Raw genomic sequence first — 25416 nt, 5'->3', positions numbered from 1 at the left:
ACTTCTTGCAAAAGGTGGGATGGCACAAGCCCTGGCGTAGCTGATCAAGGAGACGTTCTCCCTGCTGTTCTGGAGGATAGAAGGGAGATACGGGGAAATCTTTTATGGGATTTGCAAAGATTCTCCAGCATGACAGAGGCTTCATGCTGATCAGATTTGATCTCTGCTCCCCCTGCCCCTGGGGGTGGTAGCTCAACACAGGAGGAGGATCCAGCTGTGTGTGAAAATGGCAAGCAATTAAAGTCGCTAACGATTAAGTCCTCAAATGTCTTCTGGTGAGGCGGTAGTTATGGGACCTCTTCTCCTGTAAGGTTGGTTTTACAAGGACTGTTTTATTCATTGCCCGTGCGCTCTCTGTAATTGCACTCTGCCCATTATTTTTTTTTTTACTGCCATTGTGTATCCATTGTACGCACTTTAAGTGTTGCTATAAAATGGATGGAGAATGCTGTGGAAGGAGTCCATGTCTGGAAACATGTACGGCTGCTGTGCAGCGCTCTCCTGTGCTCCAGGGAGTCTGGAACTGGGACCAGTCCTGGGACTGACCACCACTCCTGACCAGCCCAAATCCACAGAGGTTCAGCCGCAGACCTCGCAAGTGGGGGGTCAAGTGGAGATGGTTACCTGTGACATGGACTTCTTTAGGAGGGACCGTAAACCCCTCTTCCTTTGTCAATAAGCAGGATCCTTGGCTAAAAGCAGTTCCTTTCCAGCTAAAAATGTTTTTAACACATTTATTTTGGCAAGTATGTATCCTCACGGAGTTGCTCCTAAGAGAGTCTGAAAAATATCATTGACATGTTTTCCTATGCGGCTGCTTTGTAGGCTTGGGAGATGCTGAGGTCACCCCGTAAGCATCTGCTAATAAAAGCAAAAGGCCATTTCTCTCGCCCCCTCCCCACCAGCAGCTTTGCATAATGAAGATAGAGTTCTGATGTGCACAGCTCTGCTTAATAGTCACATGTGGGGCTTGCTGGTTTTTGGGGTGCACCTGCCTTGTCATTGCTCACTGACTTTGCCCATGTAGTGCTTCCCTCAGCATCCACAGAATCACGGAATCATTTAGGTTGGAAAAGACCTTTAAGATCATCCAGTCCAACCATTAACCTAATGCTACCAAGTCCACCACTAAACCAGTTAAGGGTAGAGTAATAATTTCATGTTTCCTGGCTTGGTGGCTGCATTATTTTTTAATGAAAAAACCCTCTTGTATCACTGGCCACCCTCGCACCATCTCACCTTCGGGTGCAACAGCAAGGCATAAGCAGCTTTCCTGTGCAGGGTCAGTGCACAGATTGACAATCAAAGGTGCTGGAAAGGTCTCTCTGAAATGCAGTTCTCCCCCCAGGTATGGAGAAGGGCTTCAGGCTCGGCTGATCCAAAATGTGGGGCTTGGAGGTGGGGGGCTCCCAGCGCTGGGGGGCCGGGGGGCTGAGGGCTGCAGGCACTGCCATGGGGCTGTGCCCGGAGAGAGGTGTACTCAGGTGCTCTGGGACAAACCGCATCTCTTTGCACCCCACCGGAGAGGGGGAAGCCCGTGTCTTTTTGTTCCTTGTGGACCATGGAAGGTGCTGCTCAGCCCAGGTGGGCTCTTTAGATCTGGTTTACGTTGCACGGTAGGACCCCGCTTGGCTGGGCTGTGCTGGTGGTGCTTTCGTGCAAACAGCCAGCAGTGCTGGCGCTGATCAGAAATACGTATTTAGGTAGATATTTGTTTTTGTTGGCATGCATTTCATAGGACTACAGCTGCTCAGGTACAGCAGAGAAACTACTGCTCGGACTGCTAAAAGATTTCCTTGTGCTGCTTTGCTACAAGTTAAAATCGGGGAAGTTTCAAGTTTTCTGTTTTAACAGGGTGTTTTCCAGAGTTGGGCAATTGCAGAGTCTTGTGGGGATGTTGGTAAATACCCTGGGGTGCGTCCCAGGTCTTTATGTCCTGGCTGTGATTTATTTTTATGCTCCCCGGGTGAGCGGTGCCATCTGCCCAGAGTTGAGCGTGCCTCGAGCTTGGGTTGGTCGCACCGGCTCGCCGGGGCGAGGGCTCTGGCCATCTCCCCCCGAGGTGGGTGCAAGTCCCCTGCCCCGGCGCTGGGCTCGGCAGGGCACTGCTGCAGTTTCAAGCCGGTGTCTGAGCTGCAAAAGCATCTTCCCCCCTCCCCGACCCGCTGCCCATGCGTTCCCTGGTGGAACCAGGGCCACCGGGACGTCCCACCGGGAGGGAGGGCTGCCGATGTCCCTGCTCATTACGCTTGCCATTGATTTTCAGCCTCGGCGTTTCCAAACCTAGTTTTCTTCTGAGTCAGAGACCTGGGCCAAATAATTTCCTAGTGATTGGTTGCACTGTTACCCCAGAAGTTTTTTTTTTTTCTCCCCCTTTCTTTTTGAGAAAGATGTTTCTGGATTTCCCTTTTGATTTTATCAATCTGTTATCGTCAACGTGGAGCTGAAGTGAGGAGAAAATCCTACCGCTTTCTTGAGCGAAGCATTGGTACATGAGAATTTTTTAAAAATGCGATAATACGTTGAAACATTTATTATGAGCTGTTATTTTCTTGTCTCATAGTCTCCAGAAATACTTGGTTTAGATTTGAGCTAAAGATAAAGCAGGGCATGCGGCTAACCCTTGGGCACCGTGCAATGCGCTGTGCTAAATGCTGTAAGTGCTCTTCTGCAAAATCATCATCTTTGTGTTATCTGATGATGTAGCTTGTTGCTTCCCCACAGAATTTCTATCAGAATTAATCTTGTGAGAATTTTTGCAAGTTCCAGACCACAAATAAAAGCAAATCGTAATTTTTCAGAGGACGTGTCTAAAATTTGGCACAGCATGAGGTGCTTCTTTCCAGAGATGAGTAATGTAACACAATAGTATGATTTTAATTAAAATCAGCAGCTTTTGGTATGCTCCGATGTGTCTTGTTCTGCAGGGAGAGAATTGATTCCATTCTAGTTTATAAAAATGTCTCTTGGGCGTTCGTAGCGTGGTTTGCATCCATCTCGCAGCACTTTACCAAAATCATTCCCTGACGCTTGTTCCCATTTCACAGATGGGAACCAAAGCTCGGAAGTGCTGCCCGGGTCAAGAGCAGGGCTGGAGAAGCAGCTCCAGGTCATCTCTTTGCTTATTAAATTAAATGCTGCTTTAATCTGCCTAATCCCACTGAAGCCGATGATGAATGCATTTTCAGTTGCGTGTAAACATCTTGCAAAACCACATGGTTTTCTTTGGACGGCTCCAGGAGTGCTGTGCTCATGAAGGCATGACGGCGTGCCCACGGGACCCGCTACGGCTCGGGGTTGCCAGAACCGATGGCTGAGGGGGGACCCACGGGGCCGGGGTGATCCCATGCTCAGGGAGTGGCTTACCGTCCTGGAGAAAAAGAGGAGTTAAAAAACAAGGCGGGGAAGGGTTGGAGCGATCAAAATGACATGCTATGAACAGCCGAGGTCTGAGCGCTGCCCCTGGAGAAACACATTTTGGGATTGAAGCAGCGTAAAACCTGAGCAGTGGGACAGACGGACTCGTCTGGAAGCGCGGGAGCTGAAGCCGGCTGCTAACCCCGCGCCCAAACTCATAGAATCATAGAATCGCTTAGGTTGGAAAAGACCTTTAAGATCATCCAGTCCAACTCACACGGAAAGCACAGCCTGAAGTCCAAAATCTTGGTGAAATTGCAGACTCGCATGGGTGTTCTTTGTATTGCCACGATGCTTTCTTCAAAACGGGGTTGTTGGAGGATCTGTACACCCAGCCACGGGTTTTGTGAGTTACTGCAAGGTGTAATTACAGTCTGTAGATACCATGCGGCAGAAATGTTTTTCTGCCAGATCCTGAGCCAGGAAGACTCAGCGCAGCCACATCCATCCCAGCAGAGCTGTAGAAGCTCCTTTGCACCAGCTTGAGGCCCTGGTCCTTCCCATTTATGAAGAAATCCCTGGCAGAAGGGGCAGCAGATGGGAGCAGCTCAGGTTTCGCAGGTGTCGCGTACTCCGCCTGCTTTTTAAAACACTGAAGTGTGATCGGTGGACTCAAGAAACAAGGGGAGATTGGCATGCTGGCGCTGGGAGGCTGAAGTCCCACTCCCAGTAAGGGATGAGCCACCTCCTTTAGTCTCCTGTGGGTGTTTGCTCAAGTCATGAAGACCTCCTTGCAGATCTGCCTGGCAGACGATCTCCACCGAGAGCGGGCTCGGATGGGAACAGCTCCTTGGGACGGAGGGCAGCGAGTGGGACGTTTCCACCCTGCCTGCTTCTCACCAGGCTTTCTGTTCCCAGGGCTGGTGTTTGACCCCAAGAAATCAGAATGGAGACAGGGAGAATAGAAAATAGATTGTGCCGGGTTCTCCCTGCTCTGTCACACATGGATTGAAGCTAAGATGTTACTGTAAAAAATTATCAGACTAAATCTGACCCATCCCTGACCCTCTGTATTCTCTGTGACAGTACCGCAGAGGTGAACAGCTGGCTCCAGTTGCTAGGACAAGGCACCCAGATGCTGAAATATGTTCATAAATAAATAAATCTTCCTGCTTATTGCTGTTAGAAATGCATCCTACCTGGCTCTTTCCATTAAATAATTCAGAGGAGAGAGGATTACTGTGCGGGGGCAGCTGATGACGATACGGCGTGGGATGGATCGTGGGGTAACTTGAGTGACTGCTGAGAGCAAGGGAGGGGTTTTGCATTAGGTGCCTCCTGAAATATTTATTGATTATCACCCTGTGTGATGTACTCTGGCTGCGGACTGCTCCTGCCTTTCCTTGCGAGAGCGCGTTGCATTTGCAGGCTGCTGTGTGCTGTGCATGTGCAAGCTCTCCAACCCAGAAAGTAGCTTAAATGTTGTGTAAGATCAAGGGGGTGCTTTGCATCGCATGTCGAGAACGATCATCGGCTCTAAGTCTTGTCCTCGAGAGGAGAAGCTTGCTCTAAACTCCATAACAAATTACTTGGTCTTTCCTTCTCTTTTAGGCTCTAAAACAAACACATCGCTTCGATCCTACTTTCGTTCTCTTCTTTGATCTCTGGAAGCGATGCTGTTGAATGCTGTGGGGTTTGTCTGTGAAGAAATCTACTCTGGGAGGTTTATTATCTCCAAGAGCCTGTTCCAGTGGTGTTTGATGTTGCTGGGGCTTTTGCTCTTCGTCGGAGCGGGATCAGGCTTGCTGCAGCCCAGGCGCGGGCTGGGAGGATAAATGGCTCAGCAGGTGGTTTTTCATGATGGTGGAGTGAAAAAAGTCTGGTGCTTAACTAATGATATTAAATAAGAGACATTTTCAAATGAATTTAAATGAACTGGGATTCTGCAAACCTGTTGGGCTTCAGTGGACTCAAAATACTTCACTCATTACTGTCGGGCATTCCCAGCTATACCATTTAATACTATGTATGAAGTTGCAACGTACCTGGAGATCTGTAAGAATTTCCCAGGGAATCAGCAGCTTTTAGACCCCTTGAATTGCAGTGTTTCTGCTCTTTTTTTAAAAAATAACGACGTACAAACTGGTCCCAGACAACGCGGTTGCTCTTGGGGAGCTCGTGGCTGGAGAACGTGCAGCATCATCGCCCAGCCAGATGGAGATCCTTCTCCCTGCATGGTTGGGGCTAAGTTGATAATCTGCATGAAGGTGTCTAAATGCACGTCCTGTGCTGGACTTGGAGGTGCACAGGGGAAACCCCGGTGAGAAAAAAATGGGTTAAAAGTTGGCTTTTTTAGAGTTACCTTGATGTGGAGCTAGTGGGGCGGGAACGAGAGCAGGGCTCTCCTCCCCCGGCTTCTCCCCACCACATCAAATCTGTTTCTGCAGCCTGCTCAAGTGGAAAAAGTCGCCCTGAGACGAGCCCAACCCGCGGTGGGGAGTCACGAAGGTGATCTGATGAGAAGCGGCAAAACCAGCAACATGGGGAATAATTGATGGGACAGGGCTGGGGTGGGCAGTTCACCCCGCGCCTCCTGCCAGCACCGCCCTGACCCCCGGTGCCGGTGCGAGTCTAGGTAGAAAAGTGTTTAATATGTTTTTCTGTAGCTGGCTGCTGGAGGTTCATCCTCATCGGCTCGTTGCTGGAGGATTAATTTTGCCTGCATTCAGCGAAGAAAAATAATGTAAATGGATATATAAGGGAACTTAAGCCAAAAGTAGGGAGGTCTTTTAAATAACAGCCATAATTAGTAGGGCTAAATTAAATTACGTTGTTGCACATAGGGCTTTTGGGGAAGAGCAAGGACCGTTTGGGTGAGAGCTGCCCAAAGCCCATGGCACGGTCCCAGCCCCGGGTGACTTGCCCTGCTCTCTGGGGGCTGGCACCCTGTTTTGGAGAAGGGGAGAGGAGCTGCGGGGAGATGGCAGCTCTGCTCCCGCAGCGGTGACGTGGGGACACGGGGAGCCTCTCCGGGGCCGCCTGTGGCATGGGCAGCTGGGGAGAGAGGCAGGAGCAAAGGGCAAAGCCAAGGCTTTATCCAAAAAGCCGTCCTTCAGCTCCACATTTTAGACGGTCCATTCAGTAATCCTCTCCTCGGTGTGACTTTCCTTCTAATTGCATTCTGCGCATCCTTATTTAGCCATTAGCTGCTATTGCGGAGATACAGGTTATTAATTCCTCCCCTGCCCTGACTTTCACTCCGGTGCTTTACCGACGGTCAAGGTGAAGCTGGGAGGGCTGACAGCTGCCGTCTCCATGAAACTCTCATTGGAAAATACTTTTTTCTCTTTGCTGTCTCCTTGTCTTACATGGGGGGGTTTATCACGGGAACTGATTACACCTCAAGCCCAGATTTATGCTTGAAAAGGTGCGCTTGTGATTTTAATATTCTTTATGGCTCTTTTACTTCTTTTGTTCTGGCATGGTGAGCACTGGAGAAGGAAATAGTCAGAGATTAAGAGCAGAAGATGCATGTAAAAGAAAAGGTGGTCGTGCCCTGTGGTGGAATTTTTCTTTATTATTATTTTAACAAGTGGTGTTTAAACAGAGGTCACCTCCGATTTCTCCTTTCTTGCCGGAGCTGTGTGGGATGGTGCAGCCCTGCGGTAGCGGCTGCCGTACCCCCTCGCCCGGGGGGACTGAAGTCCGAGACCGGTTCCCGTGATCGGCTCAGCCACGTGCAGGAGGAGCTGGTGGCCTTTTTGTCTGTGCTTCGCGTGGCTTCTGTATTCGTCACTGTGCACGCAGACACGCATGTTTTGTAAAGATCCTGGGTGCCTCCTGGTCTCTCACCGCACTTTTATGCTTCTTTCCAAAATGGGCTTCCCCGCCCATCTCGCAAACGCATGGGCAGCTGTTTGTGCCAGATGTTGGGGCGATCGCCCAACGGCACCTGCCTTGCAGTGAGATTATGAGAGCGGCGACAGCCCCATCCGCTCTTCCCACCCATTGCTCTCTTCCCTCCCGCGTTGCCGCTTTGCACGTGGGCGCGGTTAGGCGTGCCAACCTGGGGTGCTCCTTGGTTCCCGTGGGTTTGCATCTCGTGCAGAGGCACGGCAGCCCTGCTAGCCGGTGGAGCGTGAAATCGTCCCGCTCTGCGGCTGGGGTCAGCGCGGCTCTTTTCCGTCCTGGGCTCGCCACCTGGTCGTGGTTTTAATTGAACTCGCTGCAGATTCGAGCGCTGTTTCAAAAACACTTGGTCTGAAGCTGCTCGTCAAAGGAAGGGTGAAGTATAGCAGAGGCAAATTAACGCTAGAGGCAGGATCCAAAAATAGCAAATTCGGGGGCTAGCCAGGCCATGCATTTACTTTTTCAGGAGTCTATCGTGAAATAGGGAAAGTGGGAGGGAAGAGGAGGAAATCGCTCTTGGGGGCAGTTAAAAGTTCACGTGTATCCAGTTTTGCCCCCCGCCCCAGCATCAGCATCCCATCCCGTGCAGTTCTTAGCCTGGGGACCCCCGGCTGCCTTCGCTGCGATGCCCATGGGGGTCGGAGCGAGCTGCCCCGCTGCAGCCCGCGTTCCCTCTGCTCTGGCTGGCCGAGCGAGCCTTGCTGTGACCGCGGGGAGCCCCAGCCCGACGCAGCCCGAGTCGCAAGGTGCAACCAGCCCCGGCAGAGCCATAGTCCTCCGTGGCCCCGTGCCAGCAATAATACATTGGGTTTAATTAAAGCAGTATTTTTCATCTCCTTCGTATGTTATTTGGTTATTGCTTCAGAATGAGCCAAGGAATTCTTGCTTCCCCCCTACTCCCTCCCTTTCTCTTTTAATCTGCTTTCTCCCCACTTCCTTTTGCCCTTTTGGTGTCCTTTCCCCTCATCCCCAGGGTTTTAACTTTTTTCAGCTATCGCGAAGTTGTTAAGTTGAGGAAGCCCGGGTTTCGTAAGGACTCGCTCATTCTGGTGGGATCGGCTGCTTGCAGCGGTGGGAGATGCCGGTGGGAGATGCCGGTGGGAAGCAGCTCAGTGTGCCCCAGCTGTGCCCCGGCCAAGCGGGACAGGAGCTCATAGGTAGAAAGGCTGCGTCACGAGTAGAGGAGAGAGGATTTCTCTGTCTCAACGAGTCCAGGGCTGGACTCGAATTAGATTTCTACCATTTGTGCAAGCACCAGCACAGCGAGGAGCGGTGGCTCAGGCACGGGGTCTCAGGGATGCTGTTAGACGATGCAGCTCCTCACCGCAGTGCTCAGATGGTGCCCTGCGGTCAACCAGCCTCACCACCTGCTTTCTTGTCCTGCCATGCCGGCGCTACCCACGGGAAGCAACGGAGATGATGTCTTCCTGGGAGCTAATGCCTGAATAGGAAAAAATGTATTTGCAATGAATATTTTGTTCCAAACGACCCTCTGCTCAATGGGATGCTTGGGGCTGGGCTGAGTTCAGCTGGGGCTGCAGGGGATCTGGTGCGAGGGGTGAGATACACCAATAACGCTGTCGTTCCTCCCCTCCTCCAGGCCCTTCCCGTCGGAGGAGACCACGGAAAATGATGACGACGTGTATCGGAGCTTGGAGGAGCTGGCGGAGTAAGTGGCCTCGCCTTCTCACGGGGAGGGGACGTGAAAAGGGAAAAGTTGCGATGTGGGTCCAGCAAAGTCGGTTAAAATTTGACAGCGGGGCTCAGAGAGCCGCGTCGGCTGCTTTGATCGTCTTGCCGGGAGATTTTTGTGCTCTTACAATAGTCCGTCTTTTCCCATGTAGAGTCCTGGGGGACGTCACTTTTAATCGCGTTGAGTTTATGAGTGGCTCGGTGGGGGGCAAGAGGGGCCAGGTCCGTGGGAAGCCCCTCCACCCGCTAAATCTCATCGTTAGCTGCAAAACCCCAGGACATAATTCATCCTCGGAGCTGACCGAAGCTGGCCACTTGCTGGGACTGGGGTACCCATTGCTAACTCAGCGCTGGACCACCACCACCCCCCCCCCCCCCATGGCATTTTTGGGGCTGCGTGGGTGCTGGCACGCAGGTCTGCATCCCCCGTGAGTGATTTTTGGACCGCGCCAGCCGGCCCCAGGCAGTCCCTCGCAGGGGACCCGTCCTGCCCGATGCTGCCGGCGCAGCGGGATGCGGGCTGATGCTGCTGGGGTTTCTGTCTCTATATTTATCTGGGTCTTTGGTGTCCGTGTTTTGCTGCCCGTGGTGATGATATAACAGGCTTTTAAGCAACCTTGAACTACAACGTTTACGGTCAAACGCGGGCCCTATCGGAATTCGATGGCAGCGTTCCCGCCCGCTTCAGCGGGGCCAGGGTTTTACTTATGAAGTGCAGTCTGTTTCATATGGAGGGAAAGTCTGTACGGGTGGATATGTGGCTTTATACAGTTAAATATTATTGTTCCACAACATAAATAATAAGACTCCTTAATCCAATGAGTTCCTTATGGCTTCAGTTATTACAAAAGTAAATCATAAATTACTAGTCAAGGGAACGGAGTACCCTGGAATCCCCAGCTCGCGGTTTGCTCCCAGCAGCTACAGTTTAATAAAATTTTAACTTATAAAGGGATCCTTTCAAGAACGACATTTCCCCCCCCGCCCCCCTAAAGTTCTCAAAATCCCTTTAATATTGGGGTTTAAAATTCCTCATTCTCACACATAGGCGTGCTTTTAATTGGAGAGAGGTTTGTGTGCGAACTTGCACACAAGCGCTGGTGGGAATGGCAGCCCTCTCCTGGAAATCGGGGTTTTGGCGCGGTGTGCTCAGAGCAGGTTATTCGGCGGTGGAGATGGGTTCCCAGCTTTAACTGCTCTGCTGCCGGCGGTGCGGCTCCCGCAGGGTGTCCGGGTAGAAGCTCCCTAAACTGTTCCTTGGACTTTTGCTCACGGCTGCGAGTTGGTCCCTCTGCGAGAGGGTCTTGGATGCCCAAGTCCTGTGCTCGGATGACTTAGAGGTTTATGTCTTATTGATCACCCTGTTCTGTCCCAGATTGTCTCCAACTTTTAACTTTCCCTTTTCTCCCGTTCTTTGCAAAATCCTCTTCTTTACATCTGTAGTTGGGACCCCTGGGGAAAGGCATGCGCAAATCAGCATGGGGATATTGCACAAATGCCTTCATCCAGATCTGCGCTCCCGGTGCAGCCAGGCTGTGCACGGCAACACAACCTACGAAACGGAGACATAATTCACCCGTAACTGTAAAAACCCCAGAAATGCCCCAGAGAGCCCCTTAGCATGAGTGTTGCCGCTCCCGCTGCCTGGAGACACATCAGCAATAGTCCTCCCTTTCTCCCTTTGACAAGGAGCATCTCTCCGTGCTTGACAAGGAAACTTTCATTGGAAATTTGCCGGTCACAATGGTGCATACTGGGCACTGATGCTGGGCGCTGGCAAAGCGCGGGGCCGCATGAGAAAGCTCTTTCTTAGCTGCTGCCGATCTCCAAACAGCTGAACAAGGGCGTCATTCATCAGCTGGGGATGATTCACTCTATCCAGCATCTTTGCATTTAATATTGCTGATGATCCAGCAGCCTTGGGAAGATCTGAGTGCATCCAAACTGCTTTACTGGAGGAGAGGAAATGATTTTCACAGCAAGCAGTGAAGCGACCCGACGTGTAGAAGGAACCGCTACCGAACAGCACAACCGGGCGCAGCAATCCTCCCTATTGCAAGAGAGACTCCTCCATCTCTGGGTGGCTTTTCCACATTAACTTGCTACATCTGTGCAGCCGAGTGATTGTTTTTTGCCCTTTGGATCATTTTGGAGGGATGCACAGTCCTGTCCGTAAAACCACTATGAAACGTGCCGCTGCAAGGGCCCAGCCTGCCATCCCCGCTGGCCTCGAAGGGCCAGGGTGAAGGTGAGGAGGGACAACCCTGGGCTCGGCACTGCCAAGTCACCCCTCCGGGAGAGCGGAGTCTCCCAAAGGGAGCTCTCTTTGGTCATTGTGCTGCTGGGATAAAAAGCTCCGGATAAATGTTGAGCCGGTTCTAACAAGACATTTTGGAGGCTGGTAAAAGTGGGGTTTTTTGGAGAATGTCAAAACGCTTCATTTCAACCCTAAGTACTTAACCGGAGCGGTTTGGTGTCCCCCGTTTGGGATTTTGCGTGAATTCCTGTTCTGCAAAGCATTCGAGATGAAAACATATTTGTGATAGAGGTGCAGATTTAGGAAGCAGAAGGAACCAGGCTTTGTCCCCGTTGTCCCCGCGATGCTCTAAAGAGCGAGGACCTTCATCCCAGCGGGCAGCGAGGTCCCTCCCGGCACGGAGGAGCCGCGGCAGCCGGGGACAAAAGCCAGCGCCGGGGCTGGGAGCGGATCAATAGCAGCACCACGAGGGCCGTTTACGTGCGCTGCAGAAACAAGCTGTCTGCGAGCGAGTGCGGGGTGGCCGCGGGGTGCTGGTGTGTATAAAGGATGTTCATGCCTTGATGAACCCATTGTGCTTTCACCTTTGGGGTATCGCAGAGATTATGCTGGGCTGCCTGCAGCTCCCCAGCGCTGGGTCAGCTGTCCAGCAGATCAAGGCAGATAATTGCTTGGAAACAGCTATTTATTTTTTAAAAAAAAAAAAAAAAAAAAAAAAAAAAAGCGAAACCCAAAAAACAAAAGAACAATTGGTGATGGAAAGGGGAAGGGAAACTAAAAGGGTATCAAGGGAGCTAGAAAGTTCTCAAATTCCCTGTGCTCAGCCCGCCGGCCCCTCGGTTTGCTTTGCCATCGGCCAGATGGCAGCTTGCAGAGAGCCTGGGCAGATGGCGAGGGCTGGCCAGTTTGCAAGTGGTGCCTGATCGATACTGGGAGGAGCAGTAAAGGGACGTTTGTCCTCCGCTGCTTGATTTATTTCTGTGTGCCCTAATGCCAGACCCTCGAGCAGCAGCCAGTTTGGGGGGAGTTTGCCCAGGAAATGAGCAGGGCTTATGCGACGGCAACACGCGGGCGCGTTTGCTGGAGCCTGCCCCCAAAAATCGAAGCGACCCTTGTCCTGATGAAGCTCCCGTGGGTCTGCAGGGATGTGAGCCGCTGCCTCCCGCACGGCTATGGCTGCTGGGCGCTGACGGCAGAAGGCACTTGCCCACCTTACTGCTGAGCATCTCCCCCGCTCACCGCTTTTCCATCTCTCTTGGTGGCTGTTTCAGCTGCCTCAAACCATTCTGGTACTTCTGAAGTTACACCTAACATTTAACCTAAGTTTTCTCTGCTGCCACGTAAGGTCTCGCCAGTTATTCTGTCTCATTAAATTTATGAGAGCAATTAATCCTGGTCCTCTTTACAGCACCAGACCCTTCTTTATCATGACCCTTCTCCACTTCATGGCGCTGGCACTCTGCGCTGGCACAAAGCCCGGCAGGCTCGGGTGGATTGCACGTAGGGTGGGTTTGGGGTTGTTTGGCAGCTATTTGAAGAATTCAGAGTCAGGCAGAAGCGCTGTGAATGATTTGACATGAAACATTGAATTTGCATAAGTTTTACCTCCTTTTTTCCTTTAAAAGTGAATTGCTTTGAGGGGAGAAGTTGTAGTGTTGCAAAAAGGACAAAGAAAGTGTTTTAAGCAAAGCAGCTCTCCACCAAACCCTGCACTGGAGCTGGTGTGTGCCCCGGGGGGGCTTCGCCCCGCAGGTCAGTGTCCCCCAGTCTTGTTTCAAGCTGCAGCTCGCTGGGGATTTATCCCCAACAAAAGTATTGGGGACAGAGATGTATTTCCAAACCTTTCATCGTAGAGGAGGGGAGTTGCAGAAGATCTCCTGCCTGGCCTCAATTTCTCAAGCAATACAAGACTCTGCCAACAACCTGTCTCCTGCCAAGAGCTTCTCGCTGAAGTTTCTCCTACTTCTTTCACTTCTGTCACCAGCGTTGCCTCCTCGTATCTTCCAAAATAGTGATGTGATCAGCAGAATTTCTCAAGTGCATTAAAAAAAGTAATGAATAAAGGAGCCAGGGTGAGATGATAAGTTAGCTGCCACTTTTCTCATTATTTTTGCTGTGTTGGAAAAACCACGTACGCCAGCCAGTTAAATAAATGGCTCCGTGGTACAAGGCGCTCGAGCCATAGCACTTGTAAACGTGTCTTTTCTTCTTTGTTGCCAGTAAAGATTTTTATATGTCCTGCTTGTGCCATTTCTAGGATGATGTTAGTTGCTATAACCATGTGAGGCTCATTCTTGGGATTAGAACGTTCCACTTTGAACGGGGAACGTAAGACCTGAGTGGAATAGATGGCAAAAGGCTTCTCTTGCTATTTCCAGACGCGTGTCTCCATCCAAGTACAATCTGGCTAATGAAAACCCTGCAAGATCTTGAGTCCAATGACTGCACATCTTGCACTCCTTCACCCTGAAACCTAAGCCTGCCAGATGTGCTGCAAATATAGGACTCTGCTTGTCCTCGTCTGACGGAGACCGTGAATGAGTGGGTTGGTTGGATGAACTGTCTATTTATAGCTGTAAGTGCAGAGTAAGAATGAGAAAGTGGAGGATTACTGGGGCGAACTGGAGCCTCACAGCTGCTGGGCAGCTGCCTTGGGGACCCTGCAAATGCACTTCCAGCCTGGACCCGGCGGTGGCTCTGAGGTCTGCTGGTTCTTAACCTCAGCCACAGGGCTGGAAATCTGGGTTTGTCTTTCGGTTGTCTTTTTTTAGCTCCTTCTCTCTTCTCCTTCTCTTTCTTTTGCTCTTCCTGGTGGTTCTGGCTCTTTCATCAGCAGAGTGAAAGCAGCGCCGTGGTTTGGACAGGGTTTTGGCATGGTGGGTTTGTCCCTGAGGGCCTTGCTTGGGCTCATCCTTGAATTCTTGAGGCTGGTACTAACTCATTGACTTCCCAGAGCCCCGGAGCAACTTTTGTAGATGAAGAGGTCCTTCAGTGGCCCTTGAGACCCTCAGAGCTTCCCCACTTACCCTCCTCATCCACAGTGTCATTGCAAATGTGATGTGCAGCGTTCCTTTAGCACAGTGGACCTGCTGCAGATTATTTATCGGGGCATCGTGGGCCATCTGTGCCCATCCCCTGGTGTGGGCAGCCCAGTCTTCTCCCCAAGCCCAAATGCAGACTGTGCCCTCTGTTTTGGCCCAGTGCTGAGCTCTGGAGGGCTGGTTCCCAGCGGTGGGAACAGTGGGATCAGTGCCTTGACCCAGGGCAGTGAGGTTCTTCCTCAGACTAACTCAACTTTGGCATCGTACTTGGGGAATATGGCACCTGGAGGTGCCAGAGGTCACGGAGGGACCTTGCCCTTCCCCAGCTCGCTCCTTCCACGTCCCTGTTTGTCCCTTACTCCAAGGCAGCAGCCTGGCATCGGTCCCTCTGTTAAGGGAGCTGCTCCTTGGCATGGCTGCTGCCTGCTTGGGAGGGCATTTGTACAGAGCGGGCATCGCCAGGGAGGAGGAGCTCAGCCAAAAGCATTGGTTTTGCCTGAAATCGCCTTGGATATGAAAAGCTGTATTCTTTTTGCTGTGTATGAGCTTTCCTGGCTAAGCAGGATGCTGCCAGCCCAAAGCTGGTTACATCCATCCCGATAACAGTAACTGCAAATGCTGGCGTTAACTCTGAAGGGCGGATAAAATCCCTTTCCTAAACCCAGAGCTGTCAATGAATCTCCTAATCCAGGCAGTAGATCGTAGGCTCTGATACCCACGGGTAACTCGCAGACTCTGCTGCTTTTATTCGAGGAGTAAATTGCTTTTCTTTGTGAAGAATGAGGTGAGGATCTGGCCTGCCTTCCTCAAGTTGTTCAGTCTATGCCTGATATGCTTGGGATGCTGAATTTATTGCCTCCCACAGCAGGGGACTGTGCTAAATGTGGAAAATACCTGCCCTGCTTTCCCTCCCCTTACAGCATTTAAAATTTAGTGTGTTCTTAGGTTGCCGCCAGCTAAAATCATCCTGATACCTGTTCTCTTTTTTTAACGATAGGAGGGGGCATATTTTCAACTCTTGACAGACAAAATGTGGAGACCGATGAAAATCAATATGTGCAAAGCAGCAGCGTCAACAGCTGCATGCGCACCGGCAAAGCTCGGCTGCTCGCGGGCTGCTCCGGAGGAGGCTAATCTGCACATTTTACTGCTCTCCATAAAACTGGCAGCCTCTGGTGTTTCTCAGAGATGTACTAGGAATGGGCTTTAATAAATAAGGGTCCGCTGGACAAAGGTATCGTTGTTTTAATACCACCATGGCTGTTGGGTTTGAGCATCTCTAGTGCCTCTCCCCTCAGCTCTGAAATGGAGGTGTCTTTCCAGATGGTCCCAGGATAAGGGAGTTGTCCCTTTTTTTTCCCTCAGGCCAGAAAACGGAGGTGGGAAGGGCTTGTCCTGGTGTCGATGAGCAGGAGCGAGCGGAGCAGCAGGGTCTTGGCCCCTTGGTTAGAGCAATGAGCGTGGCGAGGCGCTGTCAGGATGTGGCCTCCCCCCGTGATGGGTGCAGCGTTCGTGTCAGATGGCTCTTTGCAGTTTTGTGGGCACATATGCTGCGTTTGCCCTCAGTAGGTGTTTCTGCCCCTTTCCTGGTGGCCCAGAGGAGCTCCGGGTAGGGCCAGGCTGGGCCAGGTCCGTGGGGCACCCATCCTGCTCCAGGCTTGGTCCAGGCAGCCCGTGATTTAGCAAAACGCTTTCAGCATCCCATGCTACCACCTGGGATTCTCCCGGTGACGTCCTGGCGCGTGCCGGGCCATGGTCCGGGACTCATGGCTCCTCCTGGGGGGAGAAAATGAGGGCTTGTGCCAGGCTGGGGGCAGGCAATGCTGGGATCTGAGGCTTGGGCGTGTGGCACCTGGTCGTGCTTGCGTGCAGGAGAGCAGGTCCAGATGATGCTCAGGGTGCAGAGCTTCCCGGGGACACCTCAAGATGCTGTCTTCTCCTTCTCTGCGTAGCCCGAAGCAGTTGCTGAGCGCTCTCACAGCCATCAGGCAAAGCGGGCTCTGCTCCGGCAGCAGCATCGCCGCGGCACTCGCCGCGGTCGCGTCACGCCCAGCCGGGCTCGCGCTCGCGACGTTAACCCAGCCATACGCTTCCTAACGACCCTCGAGCCAGGGAAATGATGTATGGGGAGACAGCCAGCAATCCGAGAGGTGCGGCTGGGAAGGGAAGATTAATCAGGAACCAGGAGTTACTCGCTCTGGATAAGGAGCGGAGCTGAGAATATAAATATTGGTGCAGATAATAATGGTGACGGCGACGCTTGGGAAGGGGAAGATGGATCACCAGCTATTAGTGGGCATTATTACAGCAGCTGCAATGCATCACTCTGCGAGAATGGGACGGATACATCATACCAGTGTATTTATTTAAAATTCCCAAACTTTTATTAAATAAATCTGTTTTTAAAAGCAGAAAGAACTGCATTTAGAAAAGAGTTAAAGCCCAGTTTTGCAAACAGATGTGCTCTGCTGCTCCGTGCCGTACCATATAGGGATGTCAAGCGTTACAGTTTGAGCACAGTTTTACACCTAAATATATTTGTATGTAATTAATACCCATGTTGAAAGAGACAGCTCGTAAAATATGCGAGCGCTGTTTGATATTCCAGCGTTTCACACTGTCCTGATCTCATGGGGCTGACTTCAGTGGGAGCCGTTAGCAATCAGCACCTGTAGATCTAAGCGCTAAAATTATTATTGTTAATTGCTATTTATTATGGGTTGAATTTTCAAAAGTGTTCTAAGACTTAGGAGCCCCTGGGGGAGTTTGTAAAGGCTCAGATGACGATTAAGTACCTAACACCGTCACCTTTAAATACAAGTCGGGCACTACGTCTTGGTGACGCCTTTAAAGCCTGTGCTTGCAGGGGCATCTCCTAAGTGATGCGGGCAGTTCTGAAAATGTGACTATTTTGCTGCTTAATTTATCTCTGATGTAAATATTATTACTGGGCTCTGCTCAGTGTTGGCTGAGCGTCTGGCAAGATTGCCTTATGGTGATCAGGAGAGTCTCCCCCTCCTCTGGGAAATGTTAGATTAAAAAAAATCACCCAGTTGCCCATCAGAGCAGGGATTGTGCTCTGTGGGAGCGGGTGCATCACGCTGTCCTGGTTTCGGCTGGGATAGAGTTAATTTTCTTCCTAGTAGCAGGCATGGTGCTGTGTTTTGGATTTAATTTGAGAATAATGCTGATAACACACTGATGGTTTAGTTGTTGCTGAGCAGTGCTGACACTAGTCAAGGACTTTTCAGCTTCCCATGCTCTGCCAGGCGCACAAGGAACTGGGAGGGGGCACAGCCAGAATAGTTGATCCAAATTGACCAAAGGGCTATTCCATACCATACGGCGTCATGGGCAGTATAGAAATTGGGGAGGGTTGGCTGGGGGGCAGTGATTGCTGCTCGGGAACTGTCTGGGTATCGGTCGGTGGGTGGTGAGCAGTTGCATTGTGCATCACTTGCTTCTATTATTATTATTATTATTATTATTATTATTATTATTATTATTATTATTATTATATTGTTATAATCATCATTACTGTTTTACTTTATTTCAATTATTAAACTGTTCTTATCTCAACCCAGGAGTGTTTCTCACTCTTACTCCTCCGATTTTCTCCCCATCCCATCGGGGTAGGGGGAGTGAGCGAGCGGCTGCGTGGTGCCGAGTTGCTGGCTGGGGCTAACCCACCACACACGCGGTGAGACTGGATCTGGAGCTGTCAGACTTGGATGTGGTGCCCGTGGCCGGAGGGAGCGCGGGGCCGTCGCTGCAGGCAGCTGCCTGAGCCGGGCTGAGCTCTGCCCGTGGCTGCTCCGGGCGTTGCTGCGGGTCCTGGCACGGCCCGGGGGGTCGGCTCAGCACCGTCACGCTTCCCCCTGCAGCGAAGCAAGGCTGGGATGCTTCTACCTACTGCCCAGAGCCATCGGATGATTATTTAATATCTGCTTACTGCTTTGAGCAGACGCGGGCTCCTACGGCAGTTTGCAGCCCTCATGGGGGGAAGGGAGATGGTTTCTTTGGCGTGAAAGCAGCCTGTTCGTGAGAAGAGTCAAGCAGACCAAGAACGACCAAAATCCAACCCATTAAAACGTGTTCTCTAAGCATAATATGGTTAAAAGTCACTGACGCAAGAGCTGCTCCTTGTCCTAAAGAGGAGAGGCGGGGGACGAAGGAGAGGCTGCAGGCATCTTCGGCGGCAGGTGGAGCTGGACCCAGCTCGGTGCTGGGCTCGGTCGCCCGCGGCGGCTCCGATGGTCCCGCTGCGGCGCTTGGCCGGCGGCTCCGTCTCGGCCGGGCCGATTAGCGCCGAGCAAAAACTCTGCAGGGGCGTAGCTGGCAGGCCACGGCAGGCTGGGCATCGCAGGCGCGCCTGGCACGGGGCTCGGAGCGGCTGCTTGGCTGCGGTCCCTGCTCGTGTCGAGCAGCGTTTCGCCTTTTCCAGCCTCCGGCGAGCGGGAGGATGCGCCGCAGCTACCGACCTGGGAAAAAAACGAGACTTGCTAATGCAAAGGGGGAGCGTGGACTGAACGTGTCAACGCTGTGGGCCAGGAGGGTTTTTCTTACAGTCGTGGTTATCCTCCCTCCTTGGCGCGAGAGCAGTTGTTGGTTTGCCTGGTCAAGCGACAGCAAACGTGACCCCTTTATTATCGCTAAATCGCTCTCCTTCTCGTTCCAGCGAACATGATCTGGGGGAGGATATTTATGACTGCGTCCCCTGTGAAGATGAAGGCGATGATATCTATGAAGATATCATCAGAGTGGAAGTTCAGCAGCCCATGGTAACAATTTCTATGCATTTTTTAAAGCTGCACCTTGATGGGAGGGGAAGGGAGAGGATTCAATTAAATAAACAAGTATCCGCCAATGACAGGTGATGTTGCGGGGAAGCGAATCGCTTTGCGTCGCTCCTCAAATCTGAGCTGCCTCATGAGAGATAAAAATAAGCCAAGCTAGGACGGCGCTGGCCCAGAGGGGCTTCTCCGAGGGGTTTCCCAGCCCATCGTGTTGTCTGAAGGAGTTTGGGGAGGAGGAAGGGAAAGCGAGAGCTAATAAGCCTTAAAAGATAAGCTAAAAATAGGAATTTGCTGCTGAGCCAAGGCAGCGTGTGTCACTTCAGCCCTTTCTGGGGAGAGGGGAGCGCGGCGGCTCTGCCAGCTCCATCAGCCAGATGTGCCGCATCTGCCGTGGGTATTTTTAGATGGGGGCAAGCGCCGACAGATCTGTGCGTGGAGGACCCAGCGCTTGTGTGTGTCTGCTGCCGCTCCTGCCTGGGTGTCTCAGAGCAGGTAGATATTTAGTGGAGCTTTCTGGGGCAGCGGGGACCTGTGTGGCTTTAGGGACAAGCAGCCAACGCCATTCATCATCTCTAAAAGCCTTTCGATGCTGGGGAAACCCGGGTGTGCAGCATGCACAGCCTCACGGAGGGACCTGCATTAACTCCAAGGGCTCTGGGGCAAATATCATGCTCCACGGATGAGCCAGGAAGGTGCTGGTGGCCCTTGCATTTCCCCAAAGGCGCTCACAGCCGCCCTCACTACCTGCGTGCCCCGCGCCAAGGAGACCGGCTGCCCCGGCTTCTGCTGATGCAGAGCTGGAAGCGACCTTTCCACCGGAGCGTGACCTTCCAGATTTTCTCCCACCCTCTGATATCTGCCACCCCCGGGCTTTGTTCAGACTGTAATTACTGCCTCTGAGCTGCAAGCAGTACATACCTTCCCGTAACAAAGCAGGATCAATGGACAAGTTCACTGATCAATTAAATCCCTGGAGCGGGGCGTGTGGCTGTGCCAGGCAAGGTGCTGGGAGGCTGGGAAGTCAGGGCTTCGCCCCACGGAGCCCGGCACACAGCCGAGCTGTGCGGCAGCGATGCCTGTGCTCTGGTTTCTTGCCTCTCCCAGGCTTGGCTGCAAGACCATGACGATGGTAGTTGAGGCATTTCGTCCCTTCACGCCTTGTCTGCAGCCTGAGGAGCTCGCTGCGCACCGAAAACCTGTCTGGATCAAGGAGTCAGGCACAAAATATTCCCACTGATCCTGCCAAAGTGCTTGGAGCTGTTTACAGACACCGGTAGCAATGCTGAAGTCGGCACAGCTCGTTGGCTACCAGTGTTTTTACCATGTTGCCATCAGTTGCAGAAGCCAGTTGGCCCAAGAACTGCCCCTTGGGAAGCTTTTGATAGGAATTTCTTGCATAAAAGGCAAAAATGGGGGAAAGCTCCCACCGTGTGGGTGCCCCGCAGCCAGGTAGTGCAGGATTAGGGTCAGTGGAACTGGCAATTTTTCACTGTCCCCTCTACACAGTGTCTTATGTTTTCTTGGACACCGCTGAGCAGTGAAGGAGTCGATGGCTCTGACTCCCTTTCCTCCCCTTCCCTGAGCAAAAGAGTCTATTTTTAATATAAGCACCCACATATCCATCTAAATATTGGATTTTTTTTTTTTTTTTTAAGATTTGTTGCAATAGCAAGTGTGTGATGCTAATTGGTTTCTTGTATTTCTGCATGCTTCAGATTAGATATATGCAGGTAAGATGCATTGATTAAAATATTGGTTTCCATCCAGCTGATCGGTCTGAGCTGTGAGTTAAAGGGGGTGTACAGAGGGTGTCCGTTCCTGTGCATGATCATTAAAACCCCACCGCTGAACCACCTCCCACAGACTGCACTGACCGGTGCAGCACCTCCCAACACGTGTTTCCAGCTCCGCTTTATAGACGCAAGAGCAAGAGAAGTGACTCCAGGAGCTGGGGCTTTGAGAAAAGCATGCATTGTCAGATTTGACCTAAAATGATGAGAAATGGCAACCCTGGCAGGGGATTTGTATAAGGCTAACGTATTATTCAGGACCCACTTAGGCTGCATTGTGAGTTTCATCTTAAGCAAAAAAAAAAAATGGGGAAAACCAGCATTTAGCTCTTATTTATCCTTTAGCTGATAGTCTTTGGTGATGTAGCTATAATAAATGCAGAAAATGCAATGCTTGCCATGTTGAAACATATTGAATAGTACAGCCAGGGTTCCTTCCTAATTGTTTTGGCTAAAAATAGTTTCCTTTAACATAAACCAGTAACAGTACTCTCCTGACTTTCCAAACTTGCGCTTGGTCTGAGTTTGCCGTCACTGAAGGCTGAACTGGAGCTCCGCTCTGCATGAGCAGGTTGCTGGACCACTCGTAGGCATATCTGACCGTGCGTTATTTTTCCTTTTTCTAGAAAATGGGAATGACAGAAGATGACAAAAGAAATTGCTGTTTGCTCGAAATCCAAGAAACTGAGGCCAAATACTACAAAACACTTGAAGATATAGAAAAGGTAAGGACTGAGCCATCTTTTCTACACCATCGCCTTCCGCATCATCACTTGATCTTGCATTAATCTCGCTGTATTAGTTCTTGCTGCGAGAGCTGGCAGATGCGATGAGGCAGGATCGATGCATTCACATGTAAAATTGGAGAGAAGGGGGATCCAGAAAACCCATACTGACAAGCACAAATTTGCAGCCTGTAACTGGAGGAGCCAAACAAGATCTTTTTTTCTGATTGCTGCCCATTGGAAATAGGCTGAAACCCATCCTGCCGCGTCCCCCCTGCCCCAGGGGTAAGAGACTCCCACTCCTCGCTCAGCCAGGCCAGTCTCGCCGATAAGAGCCGTGTTTGCAGATATCTTATCCCTTTGATTGCTACGGAATAATTTCTTTATTCTGGGCATTTTTCAAAAGTGCTGAAGCTGTGCAGACTTGTCATTGAGACTAATTGGATTAAAAGTAACATTTTGCTGCTTGAATTCACGGGTTTTAATTGGGTTTGATAAATCATTGTTACGCCTTTCTTTTAAATGAAAATAAAAATGAGCACCTCAGCAAGAGAGCAGAGTCGTGGACACGGCTGGAGCCTGGGGGTGGTTTCTGCTCCGAGGAAAGCAGCAGGAATGACGAACAATAGTGAAAATCAAGCTGCCATTTCTAATCACCCTAACGCTTTTGTTTCCTCCCCTTTTGCAATTATTTGCAAATTTGCTATTGCCTGTGTCTGCTGAAAGTTCCCGCAAAGAAGCTGGGAGCGAAACCGGCGCAGTGGAATAACATTTCCCATTTTCCGGAAAAATGTCCCAGCGTACATGTCATTTATGTAAATAGCCCTTGCTCCTTGGAAACAGCCATAGCCCTTCTGGTTCAGTCTAAAGGAAGAGTTAAATTATCGCTTTGATATCCATTAAAAAGGCTCGCGAAGGCTTAGTAGGTTCTGACGGCGCGTTATGGGTAGAGGGTCCTGTCTTTGGTGCATTGCATCGGGGGGGTTTTGTAGTTACAAGTCATGTAGACGTTTCTATTAATATGTATTTGTTCAGAAAGGCATTTCCAATGTAATCACATCATCGGCGCTTTTTCAAGGGCAAAATTCTAGATAATAAAGAGCTGAAAAGCTGCTTCAGAGCTCTTCCCAACTGCAGCGAGGTGAAGAAACTGTGTGCATTTAAATCGCTTTCCCTGTAGGTTTGGCAGGAGAGGGGTCTGCTCCCCCCCACGGGTGGGGGTCTGCACCTTCCCACGCCTGGACGTGCCACGGGGACCAAGGGGAGCCCGGGGGAAGGTGCACCCACGGGCGTTCCTGGCTCCCACGTGGGGCCCTGGCACAACCCAGTCTTGAGAATTGTGTTGTCGTTCGTCTGCCTTTGCGAGTGCTTAAATTCATTAAAACCTGGCTTCTCCCTGTCCAGGAAAATGCAGCTGGTGAAGCAGGGAAAAATGCACAAAAAAAGCCCTTGCTCACTCCTCTCCGGTATTTCAGTCCCGTTTCCATTTTCCTCTTGCAGAACTATATGAACCCACTGAGGCTGGTACTGACGCCCCAAGACATGGAAGCTATTTTTATCAATTTGGAGGTAATGGCGTAGACGTTGTGGCTTAAATCTTTGTTCTTTTCACGGCAGCTCAGCCGCCTTCCTGCTTAAGAGAAGACTCAGGTTTCACATTAGGTTTGTGCATTCACCTGCAGAGGTTCAGTCCTTCATGCGCTGCAGAGCTTGAACGGGTTTAGGAAATATTCTTTAACACTCAGTTTTAGAGTTGGAGATTATATGAACTCTAGGTAAGAAAACAATTTTATACAGAGGATGCTCCAGGGCTGGGGCTGTGTATTTTAGCTGTACTTGCAGAAGGTTTGGGCACGCGGCGATGAAGGGATTTATTTCAACGCTGGTTTGCACGGGGTCTGGGTCAGAGCCTGCCCATCTCCTCCGCTCCCTCCAGGCGTGCAAAAGGGACTTTAATGCAGATGGAAATCCTGGGGCACTTATCACTGTATAACCTCCTAACAGAATTACACCCTTGCACTCCTGGCCATTTAGGGCTGCAGCTCAGTGGAATGACTTATTTTAAAAACAGCTAAAAAGAGGGGAAAAAAAAAAAAAACCAGAGAGAAAATGACTGCCTGATTAAGTAGTGAATGTGCATTTCTTTAGGCTCTGTTTGCTCACTCGCTTTGCATGTGTTTAAAGTATTGATTATTTCTTCGTTTCAGGACCTAATTAAAGTGCACTTCAGTTTCCTGAGAGCCATCGATGTCTCTATGATGTCTGGAGGAAGCAGCCTGGCAAAAGTGTTTCTGGAATTCAAAGAGAGGTAAAGGAAAACCCGGTCTTTAGGCAGCTCCGGTTTTAACAGATACGGGTTAATATTTACAGGGCCCATCTCAGAATTTGGAACAGAAATGCCTGTTGCAGCAGACCAGTTTCGTAGCCTCCGCAGCGAGATGCTCTCGGGCAGCCGAAACATCACTCGGTGCCGGCGCTGAAGCAGCCAAATCCAGGCGCAGCCATGCCAGGTCGCCCAGGGGCAGAGGCTCACGCCGGGACATCTCCCCCTCTCTGACCGCCCTGGCTAAATCGCTGCAGCTCCCGTGGATGCTTGTTCGTGCAAGCCCACGTCTACACCTGAATTTTGCCAGACTCACAGCCTCCCGTATGGGACCAACTGTTTGCAGGCTGAACGTCCGACTCGTTTACAGAGATGTATCAGGAGGGATAAATATGGGAATGCTACAGTTATGGTGAGCCAGGACGGAGTGAAACCTCACTTGCCTTCAAGGGCTTAATGTAGTCTTTTCCTGCAAGCAGCAGCGGGGCTTTGAGGGCCTGTGATGTGGCAGGATGACCAGGGGAGACTTTGCAGGGGACACTTGGCTGTGGTTAGATCAAAGTGATTGCTCACTCTAAAAAAATTGCGTATTTGGCACTGCTGTTGTCCCGCACCTATTGCATGATGAATACGTGTAAAAGTTGCTTTTGCAAACATAATAGATTCTGTGTTTTGGCAGCTGCACGCAGGAGTACCCCAAAACGCAAAGATAAGGTTAATAAAAGCCTGTAATGTCCTCAATACTAATCAAAGGCCTGATTCATTGTGGAATCGTGCCAGGGTGTTATTTCACTGTGATTAAACCAGTGTCTAGACATAGAAATGCCATTCAGAAGTCAATAACTCCAGAAATACCAGCTGCATTAATAATACACCGTAAGGTCAGATATTCCATCATTCACAGCGCCTCTTTTTAGAAAGGGAGTGTTTTTCTGGATTAAATAAAAAAAAGTTTCCAAAGAAGAATGCAAATAATTGAAAAATACTCATACAACTCACTTAGGTGATTTTGATTTCCTAATTCCTGGCTCAGCTCTGTGCATGCCAGTGCCATCCCCGGGCAGCGATCCCGAGCCGAGCCGCTCCCGACTGTGCTCGGGACGGAGCTGTGCACACGGGGAGCAGGGAGGGGACACGGGAGGAGTCGCGGAGGTGGCATTACTTCCCAGGGAGATCCGCGTGGCTGTGCAGGAGCACGAGGCTCATTTTTGGGCTGACAGCCTTTACATAAATGTTTGCTTCTGTTAATTTGCTGGTAGGAGCTCAGCGGAGCGCTTGTAGCTGATGGGTTTCATGCAGGCAGGTGAACAAACCGGCCCGGTTCCTACGGGACTTTGCAAGAAACTTTTTAAAGGACCTAAAAGCCTTCCTGAGAGGCGAATGAAGGAGCCAGACCCATGGCTGCAAGGTCGCGATGGCAGCTCCGAAGCTGCCTTCAGCCCATGGGGTTCTCGGGGACCTCAGCATCGTGGGGAACTGCTGCTCACAGGGAGTTTTGGCTTGGAGAAGAGCTCAAAAACGTGCTC

General features: G+C 51.0%; 1 protein-coding gene across 4 annotated transcripts in view; it reads left to right on the top strand.

Moving 5' to 3' along the window:
• Positions 1 to 25416, top strand: part of VAV2 (vav guanine nucleotide exchange factor 2) — a 152714-nt gene that overhangs the window by 106901 nt on the left and 20397 nt on the right. For 3 of the 4 annotated variants that reach the window (XM_075717071.1, XM_075717070.1, XM_075717068.1), the window contains exons 4-8: positions 8867 to 8935; positions 18935 to 19037; positions 21469 to 21567; positions 23068 to 23136; positions 23775 to 23875. In XM_075717071.1, the coding sequence (XP_075573186.1) occupies positions 8867 to 8935; positions 18935 to 19037; positions 21469 to 21567; positions 23068 to 23136; positions 23775 to 23875 (441 nt within the window). Of the gene's footprint in view, positions 1 to 8866; positions 8936 to 18934; positions 19038 to 20767; positions 20783 to 21468; positions 21568 to 23067; positions 23137 to 23774; positions 23876 to 25416 lie in introns of all 4 variants that reach the window. The other variant, XM_075717069.1, reaches the window with a different exon arrangement.

This window comes from Pelecanus crispus, chromosome 9 (genome assembly GCF_030463565.1).
Source record: "Pelecanus crispus isolate bPelCri1 chromosome 9, bPelCri1.pri, whole genome shotgun sequence".
Taxonomy (NCBI): domain Eukaryota; kingdom Metazoa; phylum Chordata; class Aves; order Pelecaniformes; family Pelecanidae; genus Pelecanus; species Pelecanus crispus.
This window is presented reverse-complemented; position numbering and strand designations above follow the sequence as displayed.